The sequence below is a fragment of the Danio rerio genome, chromosome 1, assembly GCF_049306965.1.
Source record: "Danio rerio strain Tuebingen ecotype United States chromosome 1, GRCz12tu, whole genome shotgun sequence".
Taxonomy (NCBI): domain Eukaryota; kingdom Metazoa; phylum Chordata; class Actinopteri; order Cypriniformes; family Danionidae; genus Danio; species Danio rerio.
The window spans coordinates 20,150,629-20,168,645 of record NC_133176.1 but is presented as its reverse complement, the minus strand read 5'-3'; the positions used below and the strand labels follow the sequence as shown (position 1 = coordinate 20,168,645).

Here is an 18,017-nt window from a genome sequence, read left to right as displayed (position 1 = left end):
CTTTATGACAAAACTGTGTCCGTACAGCCTATAGACATTGTAATAATTATAGAAATGCTTTCGGTACGTTGCTTCGATGCATCAATGCGGCCACCATCTATTATAATGTCTATTGGCACTGCCAGTCTATGTTAAGGATTCGCAAGCAATGTATAAAAATTCCACTGATTTCCTGAAATAAACTTTGCATTTCGAGATAATCATAGCACAGACCTTTGATCTCTCCTTTCTATCTGTGCAATATTGGATGAACACAATATGTAGCCTATTCCTCTTTCCTTTTTTACTTTGGAGAAGAGAGGAGAATAAAGTATCATTGCTTGCTTTATCGTAATAGATTAATTAATTCGCATCAGACCCAGTGTGAAAGGTGTGTGTATGCTGATTTTTTTGCAAATGAATACAAAAGAAACGTATACGAAAATTACAGACTTCAGTGCGTAAAGACCTTTTGGCTACATTAACACTGCAGATCTTGATTGTCAATTCCAATTTTGTGATAGTAGCCGATTTTTTTTAATACCTGCCTACATCATCTTTTAAAAGTGATTCATATTTGATGTCTGCATTTACACTGACTGCACACAGCAAAGACGCTATGACTCAGAAAAAAAGAGCATGTGCTAATGGGCAGCTGTCATAATAAAACGGGGCGCTCTTTTCCCCATCCCTGCATAAAATCTTTTCACAGGCTTTTTTTCTTCTTCTTCTTTTTGACCAGTTGTTTTGCTGTAGTTTATGACAGAATGATGTTCTCATTTGGCCATCTTCATTTAATCTTAGCTTTTTAAAACCAGTAGGCATTTTTAATTTCATGTCCATGGAGTGATTTATGCAGTAGTTTTATATTAGTTTATATTTTTTACATGGTAGATGTTGCACTCATGCTCACTTTTTCTCGTTAACAACTTAAATTAATTAAATTGTGCTACATGATAATATAAAAGCTTTTCTTTCTTCTTCTATATGAGGTTTAAGGTTTGGAACTGATGCAGTTCTCAGTTCCGAAATGAAATTGTCAAAGTTTACATTATTTGCTACCATTTTTATTGTTGTGCGCATTTACAAGTGAAAATCCGATCTACCTGCTTTTTTTGCAGACATAAAGGCACATATCTGATTCATATCAGATAAATTTCTATATATGAACGAGGCCTGAATCTAAAGTAAATCAGTATCCATGTGATTTTTTTCCCCCCGCTTAAATTGCAGGTGGGTTATATCCGATATATACCACCTAAGAAGAAAAATTGGAATTGAGACTCTTGATCTATGCAGTGTAAATGCAGCCTTTATGAACTCCATTACACAACATCCTATATATCAATTACTATGCTTGTTTGTTATATTAACAGGTATTCATTTAGCGTATATTTATATTTAGCGTAAGTTTTTTTAAAGAAAAAATAAATGTATAGGATTAATGCACATGAGTAACTTTTTTTTCTTATGTATGTCCTTGTAAGGAAACATAGTAAATAATTGGAAATCTGGCGGCCGCAATAATCAAACTCTTGGGAAAAACTATGGTCGGAACCAAAGTTCACAGTAGCTTAGTTTCCATCCACCTATTTTATGTGCATTTTGGATATGCAAATAAAAAATTGGTTGATGGAAGCTGCAAGATGCGCATACATTTTGAAAATGTGCATAAAAAACATATGCGCACAACTGAGTGGGATAAACTTTTAATTCTATAATAGAAGATGCGCATACACTATGATATAAACACTTTTACTGAACAAATTCCAGTATGCAAATTTAAAAAAAGATCATGTGATGATAAAAATGTGTATGAATGGACAAACCAGCAGGCTAAACACGCTAAAATATCTGAAATGTTGTTTTGCTGATTCTAAAGCGGCTTAACCAAGTTAGTATTAGTGTTATTATATTAGTTATTACCTCCAGAATTGTCAAGAGAGCCTGTGCTCTGCGTTTTACGCCTTCAAACGCCACCACACGTTTGTTGCGTGTCTGTATCATCTTCTGAGGCACAAGTAACTAATAAATAAGGAAAAGATTCACGCAGCTTCTCCTACCACAGCAAATTCTGTTTTTACTGTTGATATTTGGTGACAGTTAATCAGGAAGTGGCGATTTTGTTCTCTTTGACTCCTTGGATGGAAACTCTGCTTTATTCGCACACCGCTTATGCAATATTGCAGTTTTGCGAATAAAGTTAATTGCCATTTATGGGTGGAAACATAATGACTGTGTTCTCTTGAATACTCTGAAGTGGTGAACTTCTACATTACTATTGCTTGCTGCTGGACCACGTCATAGATCATAAAGTTGACTTGATGTTAACTCTCCTTGATGCCCACACCGGCAAAGACGCACCGTGCAGCTGGCCCCCATTGTAAATGAATGACTTTCGTCTACTTTGAAGCTCTCGCCTCTTACGTTGTGAACGCACAGCTAGTGTTAGTTGTTTTGTGTTTTGTTTTGATATTTTATGTGGTTATATTTTGTAAATTCAGCATTAACAGTAGTTTGAATAGTTTTGCCAGTTTCTAAAAAGTTTCACTGCAAATGTATTCGTTCATTTTGTGGTTTTTGTTTAAAATAGTTTTTCAGCTGTTTAAATTCAGAATCAGACACTGTGTAGTAAAGTTTGTAGTAAAAGAAATTCCACGTGAATATTTAATACATCATTGTTTATGTTCTTTATATTGTCCTTTATCAGGTTGCCCATGCCAAAATCAGATGTTTAGAGACTCGTGTGGACGGCCTTGTGAACCGAGATGCTGAGCTGCAATCACAAGTAAAGACTCTCCAGCAGGAACAAACAGATCTCCAGCAGACCGTATGCAAACTCAGAGACCTTCTCAGCAGTCTGGGCATAAGCAACCCCTGCCCAGACCTCCAAATCCTCACAAACAACAACCAATAAAAAGTGTACCAGTGAGGATACAGACTCTAGACTTCATTAAACACTCCCAGATCTGCCATCAAACATCCATCGGCTCCGTCATCCTCTAAACAAGCCATTTAAGGTGAGGTGCACTGGGTCGGGTTTTTGTATTTTTACAGTCCCTCACAAGAACTGATCAAAACAACCTTAAAGATCAAAACATTAAACAGCTCAAATGAACAGTCTCCTTTTCTTAGTTCTTGGAGCTTGATTGACGTTCGCTTTTTGGATAGAGGTTCACTGTTTTTAATAGACACTCCTTTTAACACTCCCTGCTGTCATTTTGGTGGCTTCAACGTGGAATTGAGGTATTTTTTGACCTCCCCGGTAGGCACTGATCGGCTGTCCGAAAGGCTGCAGATGAATGTTTGCACCCTGTTTTGTGTGTGTGTGTTTGTCTGTGTGTGTGTGTGTGTGTGTGTGTGTGTGTGTGTGTGTGTGTGTGTGTGTGTGTATGTGGCAATCAACCATTGTATTCAAGTGCAATATAAACAAAAAAAGCCCCTTCAGTACACTGTAAACATGCGCAATCTTCTGTGGAATCCATAGAGGAGCTCCATTTCCATAAACAGAGAAATATCTGTTTCATAAATGTTTTCGTTGGAAGCTCGGACCCGAATGCTGCTGATTTAATCAAATATCACTGACGCGTTTCCTAAAATAACATTAAAAAACATTCAGTCCCTTTTGTTTTTACACACAAATGCAAAGCTTTACATATTAGAACTGTGTATTATCAAAATGTTATGCGTGTTTTTGAGTTTTGAGCTTTCCGGTGACGGCGTTTTTCAGCTTTTCGGATGTTCTGCTGTGGAAGCGAACCAAAAAAAAGTTTTTATTTTATAACTTGAGTTCCTCTGAGAAGAAGCGCACGTGTTGGTGCTTATAATCGTGTGTTAGTGTGTTTGTCGGAGCACTTAGTCTGTTTTAAACACACATTCTAGAGTTGTCAACTCTGTCTTTGAGCGTGAAATATTTTGACGGATGGAAATACGTCGTAATAAGAGGGTGTGTGTGTGTGTGTGTTTGTGATTGAGAAAAGAAAACATATCGTCTTGCATCAATTGCGTGACAATATGTCCTTACCCTTTGACCCCTTGTGCTCTTCTGGAGAATTCCACTGTCTCTGTTTTGACAGGGACACTGGTAGAAAAGTGCTCTATTTTAATTGTTTTTTTCTTGAGAGTTTTGTTCTTATTAAATACATTAAAATACATTTTAAATAGTTTGATGTGAATTGTGTTGATTTAATTAATATACAGCATTGGTTTCATATAGGCTGTGTGTGTTTGTTGCATTTTAAAGAGTAGTTGCATTCCATGTAATTCTCTTTTTAGTACGTCGTTCTATTGAATCTGTTGATTGTTTCATTTTTATCAGTGCTGCCTTTTGTTTTGACTTCAAATGAATATCAAGATGTGCATTTCTTCATGTCTCAGAACTTAAGTGTCTGAAATACTGCACATACTTCTATTCTTTAAAGTGATTTATTGAATAATGTTTTCCAATGCTGGATTAATACCAAGGTAAGTTTGCTTGTATTATAAAATTGTATGTATTGTATACAGCAATGAAAACAGGTTTTTAAGAAACAAAACAAAAGTTTTTTTCTTTTTCTTTTTTTTTTTGTACTACAAAATTGTGTTTGGGATATTTTTGGACTATGTTTAAGGATCACACAGCAGCCACAGGCCCATAGCCAGCCTGGTGAAAGGCCCTTTTTGCAGTAATTTGCCTCATTTTAATTATGAGAATAAATACTGCCTTTTAGTGACATTTTAGGCACTATTTTTTAGGCTTGTTAGATTGGCTTGTCATCATAATTACACTTTTTAGATTTAGAATAAAGACATATGAAAAGAAAAGCATATTTTTAAATACAAATGTATTACATTATATATCATTTGAAAAAATAGGAATCTGTAAAAGTTTTAAATAAAAAAAAATTTAAAAGAATTTGACCATTTAAATAAATAATAAAAAAAAAATAATATTAATAATAATGTAGAGATTTACAATTTATCTAGCCTTCATGTTCATGGGTATGACCAATACTCAAATTAATATTCAAATGAATTTTAATTGGGCCACTTTTGGTGCTTCTCACCTTATTATTGGTCATTTTTTGTTTCAAGAATAAGGTTGAAGATTTAGAATAAAGTTACTTGTAAAATGTTTTCTCTATTTAATACAAACACAGTAAGTCAGTGGTGAAAGATGACTTCACCTATGTCAGACTGTATGTTTTCTTGCACAGCTGGATGTTGGACTGATGAAAAATAATTGTTTGCATTGGACAAAATGATATATATATATATATATATATATATATATATATATATATATATATATATATATAGAGAGAGAGAGAGAGAGAGAGAGAGAGAGAGAGAGAGAGAGAGAGAGAGAGAGAATTTTATATAGATTATTATTAATGATAACATAGAAGTCAAGATAGAACAAATGAGCTTATGTATGGGACAAATGTCAGATCTTTGTTAGTGAGGGATGGCTCTTTCGAACCACCCTGTGCATAAATCAGCGCATAAATTGAATGTAGATTTTTACTTTGCTCTATGTATATTGACACTACCTGACAAAAGTCTTATTGCCAATCCCTGTTTTAGAGCAACAAATAGTAAGTTGACTTCTAATTGATCATTTGGAAAAGTGATAGAAGGTTATTTTTTCAGCTGAATCATCTGTTGAACTGCATCCCAATCATCACAAATACTGCAGAAGACCTATTGGAATCCGCATGGATCCAAGATTCTCACAGAAATCAGTCAAGTTTGGTGTCAGGAAAAATTATGGTTTGGGGTTACATTCAGTGTGGGGCCATGCGAGAGATCTGCAGAGAGGATGGCATTGCAACATCAACAGCCTGAGGTATCAAGACTGCCCAAGTGCTGCCCATTACATTACACACCACAGTAGAGGGCAAATTCTTCAGCAGGACAGCTGAAAGCAAAGAAGGTCAAGGTGCTCCAGGATTGGCCAGCCCAGTCACCAGATATGAATATTATTGAGTATATCTGGGATAAGATGAAGGAGGAGGCATTGAAGATGAATCCAAAGAATCTTGATGAACTCTGGGAGTCCTGCAGGAACACTTTCTTTGCCATTTGCCATGCAAGTTATTAGAGTCATTGCAGAGATGTATGGATGCAGTCATCCAAGCTCATAGGAGTTATTCACAATATTAATTCTTTTTCCACTGCACCATGACTTTATATTCTATACTCTACATTATTACTGCTGAGTGACAAGACTTGTTTCAAAGCAAAGTCAGACCTTACTGTCCCAATTAAATAATTAAAAATCAAGGCATGGTTATATTTTAATTTGGTAAAATAAGAGAATCTTGAGGCATTTGCCTTTTATAGAAGCCACTTCTGGAACCCAATGATCAACTTGAAGTCGTTATTATGTGTAGTTCCTAAAACTTGGATAAGCGACAAGACTTTTGTCAGGTAGTGTATATAGAACAAAGTACAAAATATAACATTAAGTCATTTTAATAAAAATCTATGTAAGTTGCGATTTCCTTAGGCATAAAAAAACTGATACATTTATCAAATATATTGGTTTGTCGGGTCTGAATCGGGTCTGAATTTTGAATCGGGTCCTCATTCAAAATACAATAGTTTAATAGCTAATAATACTTCAAAAGCTACCGAAGCAAGTGCTTGAGAAATGTGTTTGTGTTGGACGTGAACTGCATGTCGTCATTTGTAGGTGTTATTGATTTCCTAACTGCAGCACAACATTCATCAGGGCTCCTCAAACATTTCTTAAACCAAGAGCAAATACAGCGTGTTTTACCTTAAGCCCTGGAATCAGTGGAAACTGTTTGACGTGTAAAAGCACACAACATTCAAATCCTCTATATCAAAGTCTGAAGACAGCAGACACACTCATTACTTCACAGGTCTTTTATTTCGTAACTTGATTTATGATTAACTGCTCTCTTGTGTGTTTATTATAACTTTAAATTTCTTTTTTGTTAACTAAGAACTAAATCTGTCTCTAGAGTCTGTTTCTCAACTGACATGAAGTTTGCTTGCCAAGTGGCCAAGTTTTCAAGGTAAGTGCCAATTAGGCTTAGTTTAAATCTAGAATAAATTCAGAACACACACACTTCCTCCCACTCAAAGTTTCTCACCCGTCTATAATTTCACCTAATTTTTGCTTCCATGTTTTGTTCAGTAGCTGAAATGCTTTTTTTTTTTTTTTTTTTATCAAAACATCTTTCCACAAAAGAGGCATCAGTCTTGTTGGCAAAGCCATTGATCTGTTGTTCTGCTTTCTCCACCGCCTTTCTTTTACTTAGACTATTCACACCTTTTTTTCCTGCTTGCTGTAATACAAGTGATTTGTAGTTATGTCAACTTGTTGTTTTGTCACACCCATTACACTTCAGCAACGCCGTACTAGAACAGTTTCTCTTTGTACAGAACATTTCGTCAGGTTTTTTTTTTTTTTACACCTTGTCCAAAGTCAAATCTAAGCACCTTTTAAGCTTTCAAGGTGCATGCATATTTCGTGATGTTATATCAGATGCTATTTGTTATATCACATATTGTTAATTGCTATTTTGTTGTATAGTTTACAAGGGAAAAAATTAAAATCATGTTTGGCCCAAGCCCAACATTAAATTACTCTTTTTAAGCTGCCATATAATACAAATCTGAGGAACGCTATATTTTAAGTCACAATTAAAGTTATTAACATTTCATAGTTAAAAACAAGCTGCTTATTAATAGTTAGTAAGGTAGAAGTTTGTTTTAGGTTTTGGGTTGGATTAGGGATTTAGAATAAGACCATACTTTATAACTAAAATTATACAGTAACAGTTAATAACGTGATAATATTCTGGTAATAAGTTAGTAGTTAATAGCATGAATTGTGACAAACTAAAGTGTTACTAAATTTGGATATACCTAGGCAATTGCTGAACATTAAGTTAAGTGAGTTCAGTACATGAAAATGGCATACTTTGATCCTCAAACATCATTGTTTCCCAAATCACCTTGTTCTCATGTAAACCATGTGAGTGTAAATCAGGCCAATCTGAACACAACATAGACTGTTAAGTTGTAAACAGGTCTATTAATTAGCGTCCCCTCAACGTACATTACACATTCTACATCAGCTGGACATGCACGAGCAGCCAACTGCTTTGACTTATGTTTCACACAGGAATATTGATATGCACACCACAGGCTGCCTTTGGTTGGTCAAAAAGTTTCCTAGTGAGATTAAAACGATGATCATTTTCTCCCTTATTTTTAGGTTTGTCTGAGTTTATACTAAGCTTACTATGCATGTGGGACTCTTATTTTGAAAATGGGAGGCCAATAAACGCAGATTACAGAAACAGCCATCTGTTCACAGCTCGTTAGAATGCAAAATGCAGGATATACAGATTACAAATTTATTGAGCGCCACCCTGAAGAGAAAGGTTCTTTTTGATGATTTGTTAGTTTAATGTTTATGTTGAGAAATTATCTACAGTTTGTAATACAGCTGGGTGTTATAGCAAAAATCTATATATATACAAATATACAAAATGTGAAGCAGATTTTTCTGGCATGAAACGACAGCAAAACACATTCATTAAACTCATCTGTTCGTGCAGAAGTTGATATTAATAATAATGCTATTTATCGGATGCAGCCGAGGCAGAGATTGAGGCACACTCTGACAGGCACGTGGAAACGATTGGTGGAGAGAACCAGCATTAAAGGCACAGGCTACAAATACAGCTACCTTGTGTTCAGAGCAGAGAATTCCAATATTCTGAGAGGAATAATAAATAATCTGATGGATGTTTTGAGCTGAAATTTTTCAGACACATGCGGGGGACGCAAAAGACTCATGTTAAGTCTTGAAAAGGGGGTAAAATAGGTGCCCTTTAATAGAGGAGCTCTGCAATGATCAACACACTATACAACCTTCATTTACCTTAAAAAATGTTAATGGATAATATTATAATCTGAGAACTTCCTGATTCCAGAGCTCTACATGCCCTATATACAGATTAATGAAAGTTTAAAGCAATGTGTTTGCTGCTTTTGTACTTTTTGTCTTATTAAAAAGTGAAATCCTGCCTTTCCTCGTTGCATGCGGGATTTAACGTGACTATGTTCATTTAATTCAGCAATTTACTTTTTTTTGAAAGCTAATTAACTAAACTAAAAAGTACTCGCATAATTTTTTTATGCACATCAACTATAATTACTTAATTTTTAAAAGTAATATATTCATTTACTTGTAATATTATTACTAAAATGTACTTAAAAGTAATATTAATACTTAACTCACGTTACTTGTAATGTGTTACCCCAACGCTGGTTCTAATGGCTCGTTTCCACTGACTGGTACAGTACGGTACGGGTCGGTACAGGTCACCTTTATCAGGCTTGCGTTTCCACTGCCTTTGGTGGGTGTGTGTACGTCAGAAAGTTTCAGTCGACGTCTTTCTCGCTTATGAAAATGTCTACAGTAAAGCTGCTCACATGTCATATGAGAAGCACTTCTCATAAAACAGATGCTTTATACACATAAATACTTGTGTATAAATGTTTGTTGCTAACCTTTCTATGAACATGATTTGATTATAACGGCAGAGCAATGATCTAAATATCCTACTGTAACGTGCAATTATATCAAATAAATAAATGCCATATATATGAACACATACAGCCCCTTACAGTCTCCAATATGTTACCAGTTACAGAAAAACTACACACAGCATACATTTAGTCCTTATTTGACTTCAAAAACAACACGAAAAATAGCCCACAGTCAGTGCAAACCTCTCATCTGTGTCTTTAATCTTCACCAGCACATGTAACCTCTTTTAGAGAGTAATTCTGCCATTTCGAGTTTATAATAGTCCAAAAGGTGATGATAATAGTTATACATGGCAGTTTGTTTATGGTTTAGGTTGGTGAAAGAATCATTTGCTCCATTGTTTTTTCCAGCTTCTCCTTTGTTTTTTCACGTTTCACTCTGACGTTTGTCCGTTTATGAAAGGATCGGATGTCAGAAGCACTTCAACAATCATGTGCATGTTATTAATATGAGCTCAAGAAGCTTTTGGGTATCTTTTGACAGTGGAAACGACCACAAAAGCCTACCGAACCATACCGTACCACTCAGTGGAAACGGGCCACAAGTGATTTGTAAGGGATGTGGATGGTTGTCAAGGTGTTGTTTTTTGTGGTTTGTTTAAGAAAGTAACAGATATGCTAACAGAAAAAACAAGCCTTAACAAGTCAAGCAACACTCGGATCAGTTGTATCAGATGCATTATTAATTATGCGTATATTTGTTTCTACTTCAAATAAATGAATGGAAAAAAAATTAAAGTACCAGAAACGCTAATTTTAGCAGCACAGAGGGCAGATTGTTGCGTGTGGCGTTCACTCCTGCCTTTATTTATTATTTTCAATTGATCTTGTTTGTCGTTTTTTCCCTTTTCAGTTTTCTATTGGTTGATTTTTGGTGAGGTCAGGTCTTTAAAACAGACAGTAGCGGAATTCTTGCGATCCCTCATTCCTCCAAGCCACTAAAGTTTCTGACGGCTTTATTGTTGTGTTCTCCTTTATGCTTTCCTTTTGATATCTATTTGGAGTGGAGAGCTCCAACCTGCTTTAGGTTTGTTTGGTTGTTATTAATTATGTTGTTGGGCTCCATCGCTTGTCATTTTGGATTGTTTTGCTGGTTATGTTATGTTCCTAAATAATTTAGCTGGAGCACTTTGGCCATTGTTTATTTATGTTACGTTGTCTCTTGTAACACTTGTTTTAGACCGTAACACAGATAGTAACACACACTCTCAGATGGGTCGGTCAGGAAACAATCTGCCATTCCTAAACTCCATAAGCACAGAGGAAACCCAGCCCAGGACAGCATCCCAACACACACACAGAGTTGAAGACACACCCAAACCTCCCTGCTCTTATTTCAGCGTATCCTGACAAGCTCCTGTAGTCAGAAAACACTGAACGGCCGTTCAGGACATTGAGGTCACATCCGAAAATGTGGCAAACGACCCATTCGTTGACCCACCCCTCCTGATTTCCTTCTCCTTTTCTATTCTCCTGTGCCTGATGCAATGCAATATCCCCTGCTTCCAAACCTAAATGTTCACATTCATCTGCTCTTTCTATTGCAACACCGACACACAAAAGACCTGATGTCATTCAAATGCAAATACTTCACCACTAAATATCCATAATGCTCGAAACGCCTCATAAATCTTTTCAACATATAGGCCGTTCATCCCTGAAAGACTCTGTAAGTCATCCTTTTGTGCGGAGCTTATAGTGAAAGTGTAAGTAAACGCTATAGAGCGAGCTCAGGCATATGTCTGATTGTGGGTGTTGTATGGAATGTGTTTAGAACTAGTTAGTGCACATCGCTTCAGTTTGTTGATCTAAATGAATCGCACCATATTCCTTGCGTTATCAAGCACCACACCCGGTTTATGCAAAAATCCAGGGTGTGGTGACCGAGAAGACACTGTTAATCTAGTTTAATTTGATTCCTTTCTATTCAGGACAAGCTGTTTCGCATGTTGGTCTTGATCCAGGTCAATTTCTGTAAAGCGTACCACAAAAGTGATTATTTGTTGATTGAAATGTATTATTTTATAAGGATATATTTATAATAAGTAGTACTAATAATATTTATATATTTTTAAAATATATTATATACAACTTTATAAGTTGTTACATATTTACAACTTAGGATGGTAATAGTATACTTTACAAATCCTATACATGCATATCTTTATATATATATATCTACACACACACACACACACACACACACACATATATATATATATATATATATATATATTACAACAGTTCTGTCTGGTTCTCAAATCTGATTGGCTGATAGCCGTGCGATATTCTGCAATATCAGAACTCCTTCAGCCTCTTTACCCTTTGTGTATTACTCCGCCCACATAAAGCCAGCAAAAAGCAGACACTACAGATCTAAAGTTTAAAAGATGCTCGCTCAACTGTTTAACTGTCAGCTTATGATTTCAATCCGGAAGAAAGTAGTTCCTCATACAAAAGGGTTTTTTTACCCTGCGGCCTCATGCCAACGCACGCCTCCCACCAGTGCCAATATACAGCCATATCGCACTGGTACTCATGTGATATCGCTCATATATATATATATATATATATATATATATATATATATATATATATATATATATATATATATATATATATATATATATATATATATACACTCAGTGCATGTAGGTATGTAGACATGGTCAAGATGATCTGCTGCAGTTTAAATAAAGCATCAGAATATGGGAAGAAAGATGATTTAAGTGACTTAAATAATATAGAAACTGATATTCAGAATCTGGTGGGGGCACCAAGGCACTCGGCCTGCGGCCTCATGCCAACGCACGCCTCCCACCAGTGCCGATATACAGCCATATTGCACTGCTATTCATGTGATATTGCTCATATAAATAAAGTAAAATGACAGGAAAAATGCTGGTTTACCACTTTTAATATTTACATGGCTAGACAATATATTGTTTCAAACTATTATATGTTACAAATAATCACTTTAAACATGTTTGATCATCAAACTAGATGAAGTGTCCATGAAGCAATTCAAAAGTGTAAAAATATTAATCGCAACTGTTAATAAATGTATATTTTATACAGTGTATGTTTATGCTTTATGCACATTTAATTATATTTTATATAATTTTATATAAATAATTATTACACAAGTTATTGGCCTGACTAATAATAATAATAATTAGTAGTATTCATATTTGAATATTAGATTTCACATTGTTTTTTCACAATATCAATAATTATGCGTTTCATAAGTACTTGCTATTACATTACTCAAAATGACAGCTTCGATTATGACAACTGAAAAGTACCAATTAAAACTAATTTTTAATGGCAAACATTCCCTCTTTGATAGCAAACATTTTGAGGAAGTGTTTGTTTTGCGCATTCCAGTACGTCCGCTTTAAATTTATGGTTGTTCTTTGTGATTTACGATGTTCAAAGTGTTGCTTTTGTTCAATTGAAATTTGGCGCAGCCTTAAAGTTGCTTTCTCTGTTGAACCAGCCATACCGAGTGACTATGATGTGACTAAGCACAACACAATCTGAAACCATAACCGTCTCTGAAACTCTGTGGAAATCAAACTGAAGCTGATATCACCTTTAGCTTTAGAGGAAATTGGCACGATCTCCGGCCTTTGTTTAAGATGGAATGTAATGTTTCGTGTCACAACAGTGAAAAACCTACTAAAACAGATCCTTACACCGCATTCTCTCTGTCATTTTGTTAGCTGAAATATCTGGCTTGAAATTCAAAAATAAAGTTTAGTTCTTTTATTATTGAGACATCAATTGCAGCTCCTGCAATCACCAGCTGAAGTGCGGAATAAGCCTTTAGGCACATTACATAGATAAGATAAATGAGCACTGAACAAATAACTTGACTTCTGGACGAATGCCATGTATTTATGCAAGCTTTCTGAATGACAACATTCATTTACCCCTGTAATATGCAAATTCAGCTCATGGGTGGAGTCATAGCTGAAAGAGACCTGTGAAGACCTGAGAGACGTAAACACTCAAGGATTGCATACACACACGATACTAAACTGAAAACACAAATGATTTTGAAATAATAGCTGTATTTTCAGCATCATTACTCCAGTCTTCAGTGAAATCATTCTAATATTATTGTTTAAAGAAACATTTGTGTTCATTTTAATGCTTAAAACAATAGTGTTGTATTATTTTTTAGAAAGTACATTTTTTTTTGCAGTGATTACTCTGTACTGTCACTTTAAGACCCTTGTGTGTTTGGAGTTTGTTTTGATAAGTTCTTTTGAACTCCTGAAACAATCTAAAAGCGTTTGCTTATAAACACTACTGAGCTACCATTGGTCAGTGGTCATGACGTCATAGATAGGCGTGTATCTAATGCCCCGCCTTCTTAAAAGGTAAATCTTCTCTAGTTCACTCCCTCTGTTCAGTCTACTGAGGTCAGACTTCTGCGAGTATGACCATAAACACTGAAAAGCATCGTTACAGTAGAAATTGAAGCGTAATTCAAATCGAAAGTAACACTGACAGGTTTCCTCTTGTTAACTGAAGATGTCATGCTATCTACTGTGCAAAGTGCTTTATAAAGATAACAGTTGGAGTTGCAGTTTGCGCTTTCTCAGCTCTGTCTGGATTCATTTGAATTGAACTGAATTTGGAGGGAGCCCAGTACCGATGCAAGCTTAACTGGCACTCTAGGCATGTGGTTCTCAAAGTGTCTCAAAGTCGGGACCCCCTGAGGGGTTGCTGGTTTAAAATATATTATATATATAAATAATATATATAAAAATCTATTTATTTTTATTAAACCATAAGAATCATACCATATTTTATCCATAACCCACTGAGAAAAAATTGTTGTTTATAGTTACAACAGTATATACTATATAGCAGCTTATAGTTGCTAGTTCTATTGGATTGTGACCCCTGGAGTAATTACATTATATTAAAGACACAGCAATAGCATCAGATGCAGCAGATTGATTTTATAACACCAGGTTAAACTTTCTGGCCCATTTACAGCACTCACATACATTAAAAAAATGAAACGAAGAATAGACTTGGGTCCATTGGTGTGTGTGTGCGCCATTGCATGCAAGGTTTCTGTATTTATAAACACCTCAGAGGATATTGGGGGTTGCGAGTGACTGACATTGTCATTTTAAAAGGTTGTGGGCTGAAAAGTTTGGGAACCCCTGCTCTCGGCAAGCAACGATCGTGCTACCCAGATGGTGTTCATGCCGCCCTTTTGCAGAAAATATTCAAAGCAAAAGGGATTTGGGGGATAAGGGCGTGGGGGGATGTTGTTGCGGTTGGTCTCCATGCCGCCCCTAGCAAGATGCCACCCTGGGCAATCGCCCACATTGCCCATGCCTAAATCCGCCACTGAGTGAGCCGCTGTTAGCCACGCTAATAAACAAACATACAAAATAAAGCATGTTCTCTCAGTGAGTACGTTTACATGGACACCAATAATCGACAATACTCTGATTCAGAGTCTATCAGCGATTTTTGATTAATTGAATCCGTTTAAAGTCATAATCAAACTAAACAAAAATCGGATTAAGGCATGTGGAGTATGCAGATTTTAGTCACATTATTGAAGTGCAGTACAGACACCGCAATCAAACTATTACCGTCGTGTAAGATTTTCACCACATTGTGTGACAGGATAGTCTACACACACAGCTGTTTGACACTATTCTCTGCACCTATCGAGTTAGTGAAGGACCACAGACACCTGCAACACAAAATGCAGAGGTTTTTTTTCCCCATTTGACGTGCAGTCTCAAATTCCTTTAAAACAAAACTCTTCCAGTAGTTCATACTCTCATCTAATATCTCGCTTGTCATAGGGGGCATGCATGAAATGTTCCTGAATGAAAGTGAAAGTGCCAAACTGCAGTTAAAGTCAACACATTAAAAATGAAACGCCCGAAATTGCATGAAACTCCAGAGGAAATGTGGATAGCATGATGACGCAATGACGTTAATTGAATTATGTGCTAAAACATGTAAAACAGGATCATGAAAGGAAAAAAGCAAAAAGCAACTCATGAAAACACCTTAATCATAACATTGTCGTCTTCAGACTAAGGCAAGTACTTAAATTACTGATGTCCATGTAAACATACTCATTGTTGGCCTTTCTAGATGGTTCTATTAACACCCAATCTAAGCCCTCCTTCTATTAACTGATTCGCTTACTATGTTTAGTACACATTGTGCCCATAGTAACCTTTATGCCTTGAGTGAAACTCACTCAGCCGTGAGTTGAATAACAGAACCATCAGTAAATCAGGAGTTTGCTTGACTCTGATAAATGCAGAGTGTGCACATTCTTGAGTTTCTAGTAACACAATGACTGACAAAACACTTTTTTACACACTCATATGCACAACATGAGACTTCTTTTCTACCTTCATGCTTTGTATTTATGTCTGTGGTGCATAATGGGAATTATGTTAAAGCTTAAGTGCCCATATTTTTATTCTACAGGGTTAAGTTTGTTTTGGATGTTGATATTTGGCACATTTGGTATGATTGAAACAAACTCTGAACCCTAGTGCAACCAAACAAGCACACCTACAGCAGACCTCTGATGCTGTGTTCACAGCAGATGCAGCACATGTGAATGAATCACGATATTCGCATGTAAATAGTTGCATGAACATTTTGAATTTACTCGCTTCATTCACGCATCAAATTCACTTCACAACAGATGTGTATTCGCATCATGGGCAGGGCTTCCATCTGCCTGGTAACTCTAGCTCTATTGCTAAATGGCTAACATGGATTTAATTGAGATAGTAGCTGTGCTTTATGTGCTTTAAGAAGGATGAAAAACATTGTAGATTACTTCAGTGCCATGTCTGAGTCCACTAGATGCTTTGTGAGGTGCGCCCAGTTCTGTGAGTTCATCAACTCCTCCAGAAACTATACCTTGAGGATGGAGTATCTTAAAGCATCTTTAAAACACTCAAATTACTTTTGGTGACTGTTCAAACTACTTATTTAAAATGAGTTGAAACAACCCAAATTTTAGGCTGTTTTTGGGCCAACCTAATTGTTTTACGTTGAATCCACATTAATTTGTTAAAACAAATAATTTAATTTAATCGATTTGTGTTGAGACAACATGAAGGAATTGCGTGAAACCCAGCATTTTTTTGTGCAAGTTAAATTTAATTAATATATATTTTATCAACAGCCATAATCTAAAGTCTGTTATTGTTATCTATTGAGAATGATTATAAGAACTGTAGCGTTATTGTTGTAGTCATCTTAAAAAAAAAAAAAAAAAAAGTAAACGTTTGACAAGTTTTATCTTCTGTTGGATAAAAAAACAAGATATTCTGAAAAATATTGGACAAAAAAAAGCCGCCATTGATTGATTTATGTAGAAACAAATGTGATATGATCTTTGTGTTCAGCAGTAAAAGAAACTCGTACTAGTTTGGAACAAGTGGAAGATGAGAAAACAATGACATAATTTTCATTTTTGGGTGAACTATCCCTTTAAGTCACCCCACTTCTTTCCTCACACTCTCCTCTATTGTTTTTGCTGTGTTTTCTTGACTGACTATGGCAACCCGATGATACATGACTGTTTCTTGTTATTCTTTGCTGTGTGTATAGAATGTATGACTTAATTAAATGTTTGTGCTAGCCTGGAGACAGTGATGAGTACTTTTTAGATGAACGCATACAGTGCATACAATGAAGATACAGTTCGCACCGATGTCAATGTATGTGCTTGTGCAATATCTGTTCTTAGAGATTGGTTTCCAATCACAGCTCAGGAATGACTTTCCACATGATACTTTGCCCGTCAGGGACTGAAGCGTGTTTAAACAGAGGGTTTCACAATCATCAACGCAATTAAGAAGAATGCATCAGAAATGATTGCATTGTAGTATTTTTTAAAAGCTTTTACGGATTTAATGCAATAATAATATGGGGTTTTCTATAGATTTTTATACAATGAGTGTGTTTACATGGACACCCAGTTATATGATTTTAATATGATTAAGACAATACTCTGATTAAGAGTCTACCATGTAAACAGTGATTTTTGATAACCTTAATCTAGGGCTGGACTAGAACAAAAGAAATCAGCCCTGGCATTTTGGGACAGAGCAGCCTACTACATTCAATTCCCATCTGTGCACGCCCTTGAATATGTTTACCAGCTCCCATTCTATAAAAACACAAAAGCCATTTACAGGAAATAATGAGAGTTGACAAATTAAAAACTTTAAAAAATTATTTATTATTATGATAAAATTATAATCCACACTAGAACTCCATCTTATGTGTGCCTGTGTGTTTTGAGGGAGCCTAAATTATAGTTTTTCCCAATTGTTTACACACATTTTCTGAAAGAATGCCTCATATTGTCAGAACTCTGCACACAAATCAAAAAACAAACACACACATTGGGCAAAACCCTTCAATTCTCCTGCAAAATG

The 18,017-nt window shown here is 35.7% G+C and overlaps 1 protein-coding gene across 16 annotated transcripts in view; it reads left to right on the top strand.

Annotated features, from left to right (window-relative positions):
- The window catches only part of tbc1d1 (TBC1 (tre-2/USP6, BUB2, cdc16) domain family, member 1), a 119,688-nt gene extending 116,595 nt beyond the window's left edge, over positions 1 to 3,093 (top strand). For all 16 annotated transcript variants that reach the window (XM_073950080.1, XM_073950072.1, XM_068217982.2 and 13 more), the window contains one exon: positions 2,690 to 3,093. In XM_073950080.1, the coding sequence (XP_073806181.1) occupies positions 2,690 to 2,896 (207 nt within the window). In that variant the 3' untranslated portion in view covers positions 2,897 to 3,093. The remainder of the gene's footprint in view (positions 1 to 2,689) is intronic.
- Positions 3,094 to 18,017: the final 14,924 nt, after the last annotated feature.